This window comes from Nelusetta ayraudi, unplaced genomic scaffold (genome assembly GCF_046127955.1).
Source record: "Nelusetta ayraudi isolate G7.1 ecotype Tasmania unplaced genomic scaffold, CSIRO-AGI_Nayr_v1 ptg000003l, whole genome shotgun sequence".
Lineage (NCBI taxonomy): Eukaryota > Metazoa > Chordata > Actinopteri > Tetraodontiformes > Monacanthidae > Nelusetta > Nelusetta ayraudi.
The window spans coordinates 1,717,501-1,733,687 of record NW_027466053.1 but is presented as its reverse complement, the minus strand read 5'-3'; the positions used below and the strand labels follow the sequence as shown (position 1 = coordinate 1,733,687).

Genomic DNA, 16,187 nt, shown 5'->3' with positions numbered 1-16,187 from the left:
ATAATATTTTATTTGAATATTTTTGATGCACAGCCACAAGATAGAAAATGTGACTTTAATTCATACACTTACACACTTTAAACTTCGATGTCATTTAAACGACATAAAATCAAAATGCCCACTAGGAGTCACCAGTGTGCCGTGTAGAGCACTTCAGCTGTGTTTCCGGTGGTGGCGGTGGAATGACAACACCAATTCTCTTGGCCCTCCTTCTGTTTGGACCGAGCTCGGGAAATCCACTTAAAGTAAGATTTGAAGCCCCTTCCTCGCCCACAACACCTATATATTTGTGTTGTTCGCACACAGTCAGTAGTTTGGTCGTTCAGTATGTTGTGTTGCTCACTAGCTCAGTTAGCCCAGCTAGCTGCTATGCTAACGTCAGCTTGTGCACGTCGCCTGCGTAGTTTGACATGCTGGGAGTTCTGTGGAGGGCTGGCTGCTGTCTTTTAACTACAACTACAACCACTGAGTAATGACACCGATCATGAGCCGTGTATCCGGGTCACAGGCGTCTACAGCCACTAACGTGGTGGAAGCAGGGTGTTTGCAGCCCGTGTTAGCCGCTCGGCGCTGTGGATTAAAGTTTGACGGTTCCTGCTGGTGTGTTTGACAGGAGGGAGCTGCCTGTCGCCGCAACTCAGCTGGATCACTGCGCGGCGCATTCTTCCTGTATGCGCCAGTGCGAGGGGAGGCTGGAAGATGGCAGATGACAAGGACGTGTTGAGGGACGTGTGGTTCGGCCGGATCCCCGCTTGTTTCACCCTGAACCAGGACGAGCTCACCGAGAGAGAGGCCGAACCTTACTATGTGAGTGAGCCCCACTGCATTCTCACGTCAGGTCAGGTCACGTCAACACCGTCTCGCGAGCTACCACTCTGGTTTTCACTGCATACCTGTGAGGGATAAAGCTCCTGATGTGCAGCTTCAAACAATCTCAGTGTTATTACCAGCAGTCCTTTGTTTATCCAGTTTCAATATTTACATGTTTGCTTAATGTCCAAACAATGTCCAAAAGATATGATGGCACTCCTTGGTGTTCAAAGTTCAGTTGTTTCCATTCATTCAGAATGCAGCAGTCACCGCTATTTACATTTTCTGTGTCTCAAATATAACCTCCTAGCAAATATTCTGTAAGGCTGCAGGTGCATTTGAATTTCTCATCAGTTTTTAGATATATATGAATATGCTTGCAAAAGCTTTGCATAATTAACAAATGAAGCTTTGTTGGACATATTTGTCTGCTAATCTGGCAGAGGTATCCCTGCCCTTTGTGACGTCACAGAGGGATGTTTTGGGGTGTTTTTTAACCAGGACTGTGCGATTAATCGATTTTAAATCGAACTCTGATTTATTAGTCAAGACGATGGAAGGAAAATCTTAAAATCCATTTCCCTCTCACATGCTTCTGGGCTGTGCTTCTCTAGTTTACAAAATGTAAAAGTTTAGCACTTTGTTCATTCATCGTTGTTCAAGATGATAGAAAAACATTTTATTTTTAAAGTGATATTTGGTGAAAGACAGTTATGGTTGTCACTTTATCCATATTTGTGTTTGGTTCTGAAGTTTTCACTTTATTTCCAAATAAGGGAACTTCATCTTCGTTTATGAAGAACCGGTTCATTTTCAAGTGACGTTTGGTGAAAGTGAGATTCTCACTTCATGAATAACAAGAGTTTCATCTTTGTTTGGGCAAGAAGACTGTAAATGTTGTCAGTTTACTAAACCCAAGGAGGATTTACACTAGCTTTCATTGCACTTCATTCCCAATTTGTTTGCTATTTTTCTCATATAAAAATATTAGAAATAATTTATTCCAATGTTGTTTGTAGTTTTACCAAAAAAAAAAAATCAAAATCGAAAATTGAATTTTCAGAGAAAAGAGATCTAGATTTTATTTTTGTCCAAAATCGCCAGCCCTAGTTTTAACCCAAAGTGGTCTGCAGAGCAGCCATGTTGTACAGTTTTTGAGACTTGGTCCTTCAGAGAGCCTGGCTGGCTGGTGATGGGTGGGATTGAGCAGCAGCGAGGCGTGGGGTTGGTTCTGGTGCTGTCGTCGGTGTCAGTGATTGGCTGTCGATTCTCCCCCAGCTGCTGCTACCTAGGGTGAGCTACCTGATGCTGGTCACGGACAAGGTGAAGAAGCACTTCCTCAAAGCCATGAAGGCGGAGGACGTGGAGGAGATGTGGTTCGAGTACGAAGGGACGCCCCTGAAATGGTAACGGATCACTCGCTCGTGTTTTATCAATTCTGTCAGATTAAATCTGAATTAAACCGTTAATTATATTCCCCCAAATTTGGTAGGTGTATTTTGTTCCTCACTTGATTGATGGTTTGCACCAGTAGTTCTTTTGTTTTGTAGTAACCATGTAAGCTCATTGTGTAAAATAATCAGTAATATTATTATATGTAATCACCTCACTGCAGACACATTTGTGGAGGAAACAACTATTTCCATAGTGTGCAACAATATAACAAACTCACAGTACGTCAGCCGTTGCTGTGGGTCTTGGAGGTCACTGGCTGCCTGTCACGTGCATCCAGCCTCCGTGGGAACAAAGTGAACCACTGTGATGCACTGTGGGCTTTATGATTGAAGTAATACTGTGTCAGGTGCGGTTTCGCTCCTGGTGCGGAAGAAAAAAATGCAAATCTCAGCACATTAATCCTTTGATTGTTGGAGAATGAAAACGCACTTGCACACCCAAGCGTGTAGGTGTGATTCAGCGCTGACGGGACAGTCCCGTCAGTCAGAGCGCAGGCACGACCTTCTGCCACAAGGTGTCACTAGAGCAGCGCAGAAAAACTACCTGTTTCTGGGTCTGTGCATCAGCAGAGCTCCTGGAATAAAAAGAAGAAGAATAAAACGCTCTGGCAAAATATAATAATTATTATTATTATTATTATTATTATTATTATTATTAGTTCTTGCTGTGAGGCTTTAGGTGTAAAACCGGAACGCTGAGCTGATGCCGTTCTGTCTGTCTGTCTGTCTGTCTGTCTGTCTGTCTCTCTCTCTCCCTCCCTCTCTCTCTCTCTCTCTCTCTCTCTCTGTCTCTCTCTCTCTCTCTCTCTCGCTCTCCTGTTTTCAGGCACTACCCAATTGGAGTCCTGTTTGACCTCCACGCCTCCAACACTGTCCTGCCCTGGAGCATCACTGTGCACTTTACGGTGAGAGAGAGTCAGTCACAGTTTCTCGTAACCATCTGCAAGAATGCATTTCTCATTTCTGGAGAGTTCACCGAGTGGTCAGAGAGTCTCATTATTGCTAGGAAACACTGATGAGGGAATATTAGTCAAAAAAGTTGCAAACATTCCTTTGTTGTCTATTAAAAATATAATAGTTAAATAGGCAAAAAACAGTTTGTTTCATTAAAATCATTTTTTCTCTTTCCTCACTGTGTGTGTGTGTGTGTGTGTGTGTGTGTGTGTGTGTGTGTGTGTGTCAGAACTTTCCCGAGCGAGACCTGCTGCACTGCCCGTCCAGCTCTGTAATTGAGGCCCACTTCATGTCCTGCATCAAGGAGGCCGACGTCCTCAAGCACAAGAGCCAAGTCATCAATGACATGCAGAAGAAGGACCACAAGCAGCTGTGGATGGGCCTGCAGAACGGTGAGACACACACACACACACACACACACTTCAAAGAAGAAAGACTAAAGCAGCTGTTGTAGAAGCGACACGCGTTCACGCATTAACACTCAGATGCATCGTCATTTTTCTGCAGCTTCACTCACACACACACACACACACACACACACACACACACACACCACACACCACACACACACAGAGTGAAGCAAACATTTCGAGCCTCCTCCTTCTGAAACGTCAGCGTTTCCAGGCGTCCCTCCTGAAAACAGGTGTGTTTCCTGTCGGTTGTGAGTGTGATGCTCAACGGCTGGTGAACTGGTGACCGACCACATTCACACACTCCGCTGTGTGTCACTCCGTCCGTCCGTCTGTGTGTGTGTGTGTGTGTGTTGGTGTGAAATCGTGAGAATGTCGGTGGAGCTGATGAAAGAAGCCGTGAGCAGTGAACAGATTGGCTGAGTGGCGCTGCCAACGTGTATGTGAGTGTTTTGATCTAAATGTGTCCCTCCGCTCCTCCTCGTCCTCCTCCTCTACCTCCCCCACCACCACCTCCACCTCTTCTTCTTCTTCTTCTTCTTCTTCTTCTTCTACAGGAGGATCAGCTGTTTGCTCAATGTAACTGGTTGTTGGCTAAACTGTTATGTAAATTGTTAAATTATTTTTCATAGAGATCAAGCAACAACAAAAAAAAAATAATTAAATTTAAAGTTGACTAGAAAATGAGATGAAATGAAAATAGTAAATGCATTTTTTTTAAATATAAATAATAAAGAGTATAGGAACAGGAATAAAAATCCCTTCATTAAAATGTTTAATTAGCAAAACTGTATTTACTGTTTCTGGGCAAGGTTTTTTCCTAACTTGTATTATTATTACTACTAATTCCACTAGAACCAGATTACAGTGAATATTTCTTCTGAGAGAAGAAAAGATGAGATGTAAACGGCTGAGTTTGGGGTCAGAGGTCAGAGGTCGGGGGACCGTGAGGCTCTGGGTGTTGCTGCTGCAGGAAACCTGAAAGTGTTTATTGCTTTTCAAAAGCAGAGAGCCAGATGATGTGTCCCCTCCCAAAAAAGGAGGCACTGCGGCCGACACGTGAAAGCGAGAGGTGAAACCTCTTTGAGAACAAAACTGGTAGAAACAGAGAGAGCGAGAGAGGAGGAGGAGGAGGAGGGGGAAGAGGAGGAGGGGGAGGAGGCGGAGGAGGCGGAGGAGGAGGAGGCGGAGGCGGAGTGCGGCTCTCGGTCTGATTCAGCAGAGAAACCAGGAGCTGCTCTGCTGCTTTCGTGTGAAAGTACGAGCTGATCAGAAGGGTGAGGGCGAGGCGCCAGCTGGGCGACGGCTGGGCCGCCCTGTGTTTTCATCGCCCACCACCCGGGCACTGGTGATGAAGGTGAAGAAGAAAAAGAAGCAACGTGCAGTCTCCCATCATGCAGTGCCTTCGTTTCCACTTTCACACACAGCACACAGATGCATTTCTAATGTTATATATGATTGTTACTGCAATGTGTGTGTGTGTGTGTGTGTGTGTGTGTGGGTGTGTGTGTGTGTACCTTTAGTTATTTTTTCGAGGGGAATTGAAATTGTGATGAGGTCTTCATTTCAAACTAAATCATCTGGATCAGAGTCAATGTTTACCTTCAAGTATCAACAGGGTGTTGTGTTGTTTTCCTTGTGGTTTGTTTTCTTGTTTGTTTGTGCGTTGTCCTTCGCCTGAGGAGTTTCTCCTTGTTGTGTTGCCACAGACAAGTTTGATCAGTTCTGGGCCATGAACAGGAAGCTGATGGAGTATCCCACCGAGGAGGGCGGCTTCAGATACATCCCCTTCAGGATATACCAGGTAACACACACACACACACACACACACACACACACACTGCGTGGCCACTAGGTGTCAGTAGAGGCCCGTCACTGACTGAGCTGGCTGCTTCTCAGCCGCTAATTTGTATCTCTGAGGACACAAGTGATCAAAGGCCGGCGACTCTTTTACTGTATGTGAAGAAAATAATCATCCGGGTGAAGTTTCCCGCTTGCGATGAGTAAAACATGCGCGCGCACGCTCACATACACACACACACACACACACACACACACACACACACACTAAAACCGAATTTATTTTGTGTGTTTTGGTTTTTGTATCCCTTTCATTTTCTTTCCTTCCTTACATGTTCGAAATAAATAAATAAATCAAATAAATCAAAATTTCCAGTAAAGAAAGTTGCACAACTGTGGACTGTTTGACCTTTTCCTGCCACACAGATCCATGTGCAGCTCTGTGTTGGTTACAATAACTACAATATTAATCATAATTGCAATCATAATAATCACAGCCGTGTGATTTTTCCAGCAATAATCCAGGACAGTTGTTGAATGTATTTCACTGCGTGTGAGCTCAAACACTCACTGCTGAGCGTCCTGGGTTTCTTTGTCCTCTTGCTGAAGGAGTCGGGTCGTGTTTAGCAGGAAGCCTTGCAGCGAAAAAAACCACGCTGGTTTAGCAGGAGGCTGTAAACAGAGGGCTAAGCAAGCTGCCGGCTGGATGTCGGATAGAGTTTCTTGGAGTTTATTAATCCCAAGCTGCTCACAGCACACTGGAATCACATCAGACACACTGACCGCCTCACTTCCTGTTTATAAATCACAACATGCTTCCTGGGCTTTGAATTCACTTTGATTTTCACTTTTTCAACTTGTTTGGCCCCCTCCAAATGCACTGCTTTGTTTCTTTTTTTAAATCAATTTTAGGTTTTTGACTTTGAAATATAAATGTTTTTTATGTGAACCTTAAGAAGGTCATGGATTGGATTCTGGCCCTGAGACCTTCTCTCCATGTTCTCCGTGTGTCTGCTGGTTTTCTCCATGTTCTCCAGCGTCCTCCCAAACTCCAAAAACATGCATGTGAGGTGAATTGGGAACTCTAAATTGACCGTAGGTAAGTGGCCACTGGTCCAGGGTGTCACCCTGCCTTCACCCAGTGGCAGCTGGGAGAGGCTCCAGCAGACCCCCCACACCCTCAGTGCAGGAAGAAGCTGATATTGAAAATGGATGGATGGAGGGATGGATTTTTATGTATCAATATACAGCACTTTGGCTTGGCCCAGGCCTATTTTTTTTTATTTTTAAACATGGTATGTGCTATATAAAAATCTATCTGATTGATTGATTGATTGATTGATAGCGGCTTGGATTAGGAGTATTGCTGAGATAATGGTTGAACTGTTAGGTGAGAGGTGAAGATGGACCGCGGTTTGAAGAGACTGCTGTCACAGAGGCTGTCGGCCTCCGCCCCCACCCCACCGCCACCGCCTGCCCTCCGCCTGACTCAGGTGAAAAATTTTCCCCCTTTTTCTCACGATGGAAGACGAGAAGAGGGATGGTGATGATGTTGATGAGGGTGATGAATAAGCGGCTGATTCCCTGCTTGGAAAACATGACGGGGCCGACATCAGGGGCTTTTCAACTGCTATTGGGAAACAGACGCAGCAGCAGCAAGATCTGTTGCTCAAGTCCACCATCGTTTTTCTTCCTGTTTTCCTCGACGCTCGACGGTGTGACGTGACGGCGTGATTGTTTGAAGGCGCTGCTGCCTCGTTAAACAAAGCTCATTTAAAGCCCCGTCCGGAAAGACACTGGCTCGACCAATCAGGGGAGAGGGAGAGAGAGAGAGAGAGAGAGAGAGAAGAAGAGAGAGATGTGGAAAAACATCTGGATCTTTCTTCTACACCGCAAAACATGTTGACAGTCTGCTGCTGCTGCTGCTGCTGCTGCTGCTGCCAGCCTGGAGGCTCCGCCTTCATCTGCTGCTGCTGCTGCTCACGACGGCTGACGGCGAGGAGGCATAAAGACATCAGGAGGTGGAGGGTGTAGGTGGGTGGGGGTGGCTTGTCGAGACAAGCAGCAGAAAATAATCACGAGAGAAAAAAGAAAAGTGGAGCGCAGCAGAAAGTAGACAGGAAGGAGGAGTGACGGCGGCGCCTCCAGGGTTTGTTGATGTTCTGCCGCCCTGAAAGGTCACGGGGCTGCCGCTTCTGCCGCCGCCGTCACATCACAAGGACGCTGCGTTCCGTCGTGCCGTGATGGGGCCAGACGGGGGGGGGGGCGGAAAGAGAGCCCCCCCGCCGTCAAATCGCCTTCAGCGGCGCTGAAATCAAACAAAAGCCTCTTCAAGGCCTTTTTGTTTTGTTTTTACTTTCACATCTTCAACTCATCAAAAAGAATTCTGGTGTGGTTTGCCAATAAAAGGAAGAAGAGGTAAAAAAAACTCAAAAAAAAAACCTTTGAAAGTGGCATTGTGAAGCAGCAGCAGCAGCAGCAGCCCTCGCAGACGTCACTGCACTTGTTGCAGCTGTTTGGGGGAAAAACAACTTGTCCGAGCAGCAAGTTGAAGGTTTTTTTTTCCCCAGCCTTTCTGAACTTTTCCATGGGTGGTGTCACGCCAGCAGCGCCAGAACCAGGAACCAGGAAGGAGAAAGGAGGCTTCCAAACATAGCAGCCAGAAAACAACCAGCAAAAGAAAAAAGCCTCTTGTTTTGGAGACGCTGCGGTTTTCATCGTACAAATGGACCAAATATTTACAAGTGGTGGCGGAAAGAGAGAGAGAGCGAGAGAAAGAGACATCGAGAGTGAGAATGGGCGAGAGAGGGCGAGAGGGAAAGGGAGAGAGGGCACAGAATCTGCTGCTTATGGTGTCCATAGAATAGAACTTTATTGCCATTGCACTGGGTAGTGTGGAATTTGCTGTTGCTCTCTGAAAAAAATCAAACAGACACACAAACACATTCATCCTGAATCAATAATATACATATTAAACAGACCAATAAGGCATCTTCACCTTTCCCATTTACCGCTCATCTTCAGATCAATTTAAAAGCAGTCATTTTGCTCACTTCCACAGTTGCTCCTCCTGCTCCTCCACGGAAGGGGCTTTTCTCTTCCAGTCCACTGGGGGGTGATAATCACAATTTTAGAGACTGGCAGCAGCAGGTCTGTTAGCGTCAAACCAGGGAGTCTTTTACAGCGAGTGATCGGATTGTTGGTCTCGTCGACCTCTGCTGACCTCTGCTGACCTCTGAACACGTCTCGGTCCCTTGTCGGTGGTCGGGGTCCGTCATCCAATCAGACACCAGAAGCAGACAGCGATTGAATCAGAGTGGCGTTGATGGACAACTCTGTCTTTAGCCCAGCAGAGTTTTGAACTCTTCTTGTCAGTCAGCAGCTGCAGCCGCTCTCTTTGATTTCACCTTCATATTTCTCTCATTCACTCAATTATTGCTACAGTTATTAATCACGTTACTCATTTTTCGCCTCTTTCACGCTCGTCGCCTCCTTTCATCTCGTCTTTGCCTCGTCTCCTCTGTGCGTGTTGCGCCTAGGAAGTGGCTTCACGGCGAAGGGCCAAACTCGTTGTCGTGTGGAAAAAAACAGAAAAGAGAAACTCGCAGGAGGAAAATAATCAGACGGAAATAGAAAAGAATTTAAAAATCAGCGGAAACTCTCTTTCTCTGTCTGTCTGTCTCTGTCTCGAAAGAGACGGAGAACAAAGCGGCACTACAAAGTCACTGCAGTGAGAAAAGATGTCCTGCCTCCCACGCGCGCACACACACACACACACACACACACACACACACACACTCACACTTGCACGCTTGCAGCCCTTCAAAGCCAGATTGTGGTCTTTAGTGTAAATAACATGTGCTGTGTTTGATGCAGACAGAATTAATGACAACACTCGCTCCAAATCACAGAGCCGTGCTCTCCGTCTGGCCTGCAGTCCTCGCCAGCCCGCCGCTGCTCTCGGCCAATCACAGCAGCCCTGCCTGCTCGTGTGTCATTCAGCCACATTTCCCGGCCTGATGGGAAATCTTTGAGATCTTTCTTTTAATTCTTTTTAATTTGGGAAAATTCTCTTTCTTTAACTTCCCTTTTCACATGTATGAAAGAGGATTAGGGCCACAAGAAGAGAAAAAGATATTACAGGAAGGAGATTTTTATTTAAGTTTTCATTTCGAGTTTTAAGTTGACATTTGGTGAATAAAGTCATAAAAAAGACAAAATTTTGTGAATAAAGTCACTGTAAAAAAAAAAAAGATGAAATTTTGTGAATAAAGTCAAAATTTCATGAATAAAGTTGACACAAATGTAGTGTAAATTAGCAATCCACTGGATGGATGATTGATTAATCCAGTTCCCCCCTGTTAAAAGTAAACTGGTGAAAACAGGTGTATCCCCCAAGATTCACCCACTGGAATCAGGAAACTGGCGAAAACGGAAGAACTCCACAAGACTTGTGTGCAGAACCTTTCCCCTTTATTCTCCACATTTTGACTTACTTCACAATGACATTAATCGCAAAATTTCGATTTCATTCACAAAATTTTATCATTTTTACGTTCTTATTATTCTTATTCTCGAAATGGACACTTGAAAGAAAATCTTAATCTTAATCTTTTTTTCTTCTTGTTTTTTGCAGTTGTGATTTCCTGTGTATGTCTGTGTGTGTTTGCAATCTTCTCCCCGCATGTGTCTTTTTCACTTCAATGGCTTCTTCCAGGCCAGTGTGTGTGTGAGCGTTTCAGTGTGTGTGTCTGTGCGTAACTTGTCTAGTGACTCTGCAGTGTGATTCAAAGTGCCGCAGGCTTGCGAGCGTCTGGCTTGTGTGCGGAAAGTGAAAATCACGTCGTGCTTGCGAGTGGTGGCGGCGGCGGCTGAGATTGTTGCTGCTCCAGGTACCTACCCTTCACCCCACCCCCCCCACCCCGCCCCCCCCATTCCCGCTCAGTGACTCGGCCGTGACTCAGGAACCCCTGCAGCGCCGCTCCGCCTCCAGCCGCCAGTGTTGTGGTGCCTGTTTACGGCCTCTGAGATGTCTTGTAATGATGGGCCTTGTGTGTGTGTGTGTGTGTGTGTGTGTGTAAGGAGTGGGTGGGGGGGGTTTCTGACTGACTACACTAAAGAGAGTGGGGAATGCTGCTCCGTCACCTGTTGCCTCTGGCGTTTACAGTAACGACTGGGAAAGCATGCGAGCGGCGGCCAAGCAGCTGGAGGCTTCGCACAACACTGCAGCGCAACGCACACTTTTGTTGCGTTGCGGTGTCGGCACGTCTGACGGCGCCACGCCGCGGCCAGTCATTCGCTAATTAGTCATTAGCTGCATGTTTTCTGTGGCTTTAAGAGCCTCAGCTGATGTTTCCCCACTGGTCTCTGGGAGCAGCGTGAAGAAGGTCTCAACCTGCTGTCTCACAGCGGGCTCCACTCTGGCAGGACCGTCGCTCTGTGTTATGGTTCTGATAATTTCTATGAAAACAATGAACACGCTCCTTTTTTTTTTTACATCGTTTGAGTCTTTAAAAAGTCTTCTTTTCCTATAAACAAAAGATTTTAATGGCAAACAGCTGCTGCACAAATCCAGCGTTCGGAGGAGGTGGACGTGTTAGTGGTGGTGGAGGAGGAGGAGGAGGAGGAGGAGGAGGACTGGGTGGTGTGGGTTTCACGGTGGAAGTGGAACTTTAATTTGCCAATGGACGTCTCAGAGTTCACTGGAAAGGCTTTTTCTCTCTCTCTCTCTCTCTTTCTCTCTCTCTCTCTCTCGCATCTCCTTTAGCTCCTCCCATTCATTGACATCCCCCCCCCCCCCCTCATCCCGCCAATTAAGCAGATTGAATTCTCTCGGCCAATTAGACGAGGTCTTGGGTTGCCTGACCGGCCGTCTTCTCTTTTCACCGCCGTGCCGCCACTAAGGTGTCACAGCTCGTCAAAAGAAAGTGTCTCGCTCACCCCAGTGTCACGCCTCTCTCTCCCTCCTCACACACACACGCACACACACACACACACACACACACACACACACACACACACACACACACACACACACACACACAGCTCCCAAGGTGCGTGGAGCGGCTGAATTATTGACGTCCCTCCTTCAATATTCAGTGGAGTCGCCGTCCCTTCGCCAAACTCTCTCTGCTGTGTTGGTGGGGGGAGGGGCTTCCTGCCAGTGACTCACTCTTTCTGTGTAACCGGAGCAGCGGCGGCGCCACCTTCAGGCCTGCCTCCTGCGGTGTGTAGTTACCGCTGGGACACTTGATCGCTCGCTGCACCTTTCTTTCCTTTTCTTTTCTTTTGCTCGTCTTCACGCCTCCGCCGATCGGGGTCGGACGCTGTTTGACACCTCGGCGTTGGATATCAGCCCCGCCCACCACCGCCGCATCCCCCCTCCCCCTCTTCCCTACCACCCTCCCACCTCCCCCATTGTCACCGCCGCCGCTCCAATCAAGCCGCTGATAGTGATAGCGCCAGGCGGCGATGGGACAATAATGGTTGTCCATCAAGCTGACGGAGCGTCGCTCCGGATCTTTCCGTGACCCCCCATCCATAGTCTGACCGTCATGAGACGTGTTTAAACATTAAACAATGAACATCATGGGCGACTGTAGCTCAGGGGGTAGAGCAGGTTGTCCAATGACTGTAAGGTTGGCGGTTCAAATCCTGCTCCATCCCAGTCTGTTGTGGTGTCCTTTGGCAAGACACTGAGCCCTAAATGTGGGAGTGAATGGGTGATTGAAAGGCCATTGTAAAGAGCTTTGGGGGAACCGTGAAGGTGCGGGACAGCGCTGTACAAGTGCAGTCCATTTACCATTTAAAGATCTCGGAGATTAGAGATTAGAACTCCTGGAATTCCTGAACGCCGTCCGAGGTCTCTCCCACTTCTGAGTCTTTTGAGGCTTACTTCAAAATAATAATAATAATAATAATGATGATAATGATAATGATAATGATAATAATAGTAGTAAAGCTTTTGAAACTTGCAGCAGACTCCACTGAGAGTGTGGAGAAGTGGCTGTAAACCAGGAGGTAATTTCAGGTTGATGAAATTCAAAAAACAGGAGCATGAATTTCATCAAGCCAGACATCCTGCTGGGACTGGACTTTACCAAGATGGACCTCCACCTTTGACCTGAATGCTTGTTATTTATTGATGCTGTGAGGATAATTAGACGTATGGTCACGTTGGTGAAGTCCTCCACCTCGTCCACCACCTCCTCGTCCCCCTCCTCCTCCGCCTCCACCTCCAGCAGTCTGTTTCCTGGAAGCGGTGCTGGGTGTGTGGCTGTAGTTCCCCTGCTCCCCTCGCTGCTTGGAATGCTGAGGCTGCAGGAGCTGCAGATCAAGAGAATGTCTGAGCAGCTCATCACCGTGTTTAGCCGCGGCTGTGTGACGCCTCCGTTTACATTGTGCAGGAAAAAGGCTGGTTGTCCTGCTGCGGTGGGTGAGCGGCTGCTCCGCTGGTCAGCAGGTGACTGCAGGGTGACTGCAGGGTGACTGCAGGGTGACGGTGGTGTCCTGCTGATGAAGGATCTGAGGAAGAGGAGCTCTTGACTCTCCAGTCAAGCTGCCGCTAATGCCTTCCAGACTGATTCTCATCACTGGAACCTTTTAGTGTCACAGCCAACATCTGCTGGTTGCTTAATATTGGATTCTCAGCTACAGCCTCCCCGCCCCGTTTCCCACTCTTGATATGAAGTCGGGATTTTTTTCACATCTGCATGCATTTCAGCGTTCCACTGACTGGGAATGTTTCCTAGTTCGTCCCGTAAAAAAAACAACTCTGTTCCTGTCAGTATCCTGTAATGCCTTTTTTAAGAATATGTTACAGTTACTGTATACAGTTACATGTCGATGCAAATGAGCGTCCTCCAGTCTACAGGAGGGCCAGCTACCGAGCTTTGATACATTACATAGGAAGTCGATCTCAGCGTCTGCCAGCCAGCCATCATGTGACATCAAGATCTAAAGTGGCTGCTGATTGGCTTTCACATGAGTTGGGACTACAGTCAATGGCTTTAGTTTTGTTATGGAACAGATCAATTTTGTGCTGTAATGGCAACAAATTTACTTTTGTTGTTGTTCAGATTTGTCTTAAAACATCTGGCATCAAAACAATATTGTTTTCGAGCAGATATCGAAACCGAGGTATCAATATCGATATGAAGACATTTGGAATGGTACCCAGCCCCGGTGCCAGCTCCTTCACCATGCGCTTGTTGTTGTGTTGTGATGTGTGTGACTGCAGACGACAGGCGACCGGCCGTTCATCCAGAAACTCTTTCGTCCCGTGACCCCTGAAGGCAGCGTGCAGACACTGGGCGACCTGCTGAGGGAGGTGTGCCCCACCGCTCTGCCGAGTCAAGGTACTACACACACACACACACACACACACACACGCACACACACACTTCCTTGACTGGTTGACTACACACGTACATACATACACCTGTGACAGCAACAGGTGGCGCAGTGCATCTCAAGTTGGCCTTTAATGTGCAACCATTCTAGAGCAGCGTGGAAGGAGAGAAGTGCAGAAGTTTGACACTCAGCAAATACTCTGCTGATAGTAGTGAGAAGCTGCAGTGAGCACATGGCAGTGTGTCATCATCACGAATCACGAGGGAGGTTGGAGACCCTTTTTGACATCACAAATTCAGATCTCAAGGCTTCTAGAACGAGTTAACAAAGTCGGTTGTGTGAGGAGCAGGAGAAGGAGAGGAGATGATGGCAGATGGCAGGAAGAGTGGAGAGCCTGGAGCTGACGGATGAGGGCAAACATCTCCTGGGCGAAGCTTCTCCGCTGCTGTTCGGGGAGCTTTGACTGTACGCACGATTGTGTGTGTGTGTGTGTGAGAGAGAGAGTGATGGTTCAATATCTTTTAAAGGAAATTCCCCCAAAAACCTCAATGAAGGATGTGACTGGTGCACAGCTTGGACGTGTGTGTGTGTGTGTGTGTGTGTGTGTGTGTGTGTGTGTGTGTGTGTGTGTGTGTGTGTGTGTGTGTGTGTGTGTGTGTGTGTGTGTGTGTGTGTGCTTGTGTGTGTGTGTGTGTGTGTGTGTGTATTCTGAATGATTTGTGTGCGCTGAGACATGGTTTGTGAGCCTTTGTGGCTCATATTTTCAGCGAGACGTACAGTAGGTGCGTGGGTAGTGTTTTATGCTTCATAAAAGTGTTTCATTCACCCTCCCCCACCACCGCTCTGGTGACAACCAAAGGGAAATTTCCACACCGTGGACACTGATGTGTGGTTTTCATGTTCTGATTTGTATCAGCGCAACCGAGTTTTATCTTTTTATCTCTTTATTTTGAACGTGTAACTTGCAGTGTCAGGCGTTTATTTCAGGGTCGGACGGAAAAAAGTGGTCAAAGACAAACAAAAGGTAAATTGCGTGTGAAATGGAAGTGGATGTTGAAACACAGTCGGGTCAGTTGGTATCGCCAAGATCATTGTGCCGCTGCAGAGTGAGTGTAGGACCAGGACCCTTTAATATCCACACGGTGCACTCTGTCTGATGGCGGGCTGCAGCTGCAGCGCTAATGATAGCGCCAGCGAGAGAGAGGGAGAGAGAGAAAGGGCGGGCAAGCAGCAGTCTAAACAGAGGGTGTGTGGAGGAGAGAGAGGAAGTAGATAAGGAGACAGACAATATTGTGTTGGGACAGACGACCCGCAGGAGGGTCACCTGCAGCAGGAAGCACCAGACTACTCCTACACCTGTCTGCCTGCCTGTCTGCCTGCCTGCCTGTCTGCCTGCCTGCCTGTCTGTCTGAATAAATTATTTATATTTCACAAAAAAAGGCAGATGAATAAGCAGCATTGAACACATTTTTCTTTGCGTGCAAGGCAACAGTTCGTTCAAATATTTCAATGTATTTTCTAGCAGATATTTCCAGCTATTTCCAGCACCATCACCAGACATCAGCTGAGCAGCAGCAGCAGCAATTTTGCATTTGATTTCAAAAAACAAAAAAAACAAACAAAAAGAAATCTGCCAACAGAACAATGGTGAAATCTTTTTATTGGCTTGCCCCCCCCCCCCCACACACACACACACACACCTTCTTATCCCCTCCCCCCACCCTGCAACCCACCTCCTCTCCTCCTCCCTCTCCTCCCCGCCTCACCTGAGAGTCTTTTTCTCCTCTTTGATGCTCTCTCGTCCTCTCAGGTGTAGTCTGCTCTGTCCTCCCTGTCTGCCGCCGCCGCCGCCTTTCATGTCTTTGACGTTAAAACCCTGCTGACCCCCCACCCCCACTCCCAACCCCCCCCCCCCCCCCCCTCCCCCAGTCCACCAGATCAAGGTGAAAGTGGCGCCGTTTTGTTTGGTTTCCGCCGCTTCCTCGGCTGCGAGATGAGCCCGGTGATAGCGGTGGATTATGGCGGTGTGTTTGGATTAGTGGTAGTGGTGGGCGGGGTAGGGTGGGGGGTCGCGAGGGGGGTGGGGGGCTGGGGGGGTGGCGGGTGGGGGGGTATTTGTTTCCAAGAGTTCAAAGAGACGTCTCGCACTATCAGGACCCGAAGCGTGTCAGTGAGGAATAATAGGAAATGAGAGGTGATCCCTGGTTGCTGGAGGAGGAGGAGGAGGAGGAGGAGCTTCAATTAGCAGGATGGGACAGAGGGGATTTCCAGATTTGGACCAAATGAGTTGTTGTTGTTGGTCTGCGTTGGTTGCGAGGCTGTTGTCAACCCCCCCTCCCCCCCGTGGGAGAGAATCCCAAACAGTGTGTTACAGTAACTAGTAGTCACCTCTGTGTGTGTGTGTGTG

At 47.7% G+C, this 16,187-nt stretch overlaps 1 protein-coding gene across 1 annotated transcript in view; it reads left to right on the top strand.

Annotated features, from left to right (window-relative positions):
* Positions 1-88: 88 nt before the first annotated feature.
* The window catches only part of atg5 (ATG5 autophagy related 5 homolog (S. cerevisiae)), a 23,729-nt gene continuing 7,630 nt past the window's right edge, over positions 89-16,187 (top strand). The window contains exons 1-7 of the mRNA XM_076028365.1: positions 89-245; positions 614-807; positions 2,089-2,216; positions 3,091-3,169; positions 3,448-3,610; positions 5,338-5,432; positions 13,668-13,785. Of these exons, the coding sequence (XP_075884480.1) occupies positions 700-807; positions 2,089-2,216; positions 3,091-3,169; positions 3,448-3,610; positions 5,338-5,432; positions 13,668-13,785 (691 nt within the window). The 5' untranslated portion in view covers positions 89-245; positions 614-699. The remainder of the gene's footprint in view (positions 246-613; positions 808-2,088; positions 2,217-3,090; positions 3,170-3,447; positions 3,611-5,337; positions 5,433-13,667; positions 13,786-16,187) is intronic.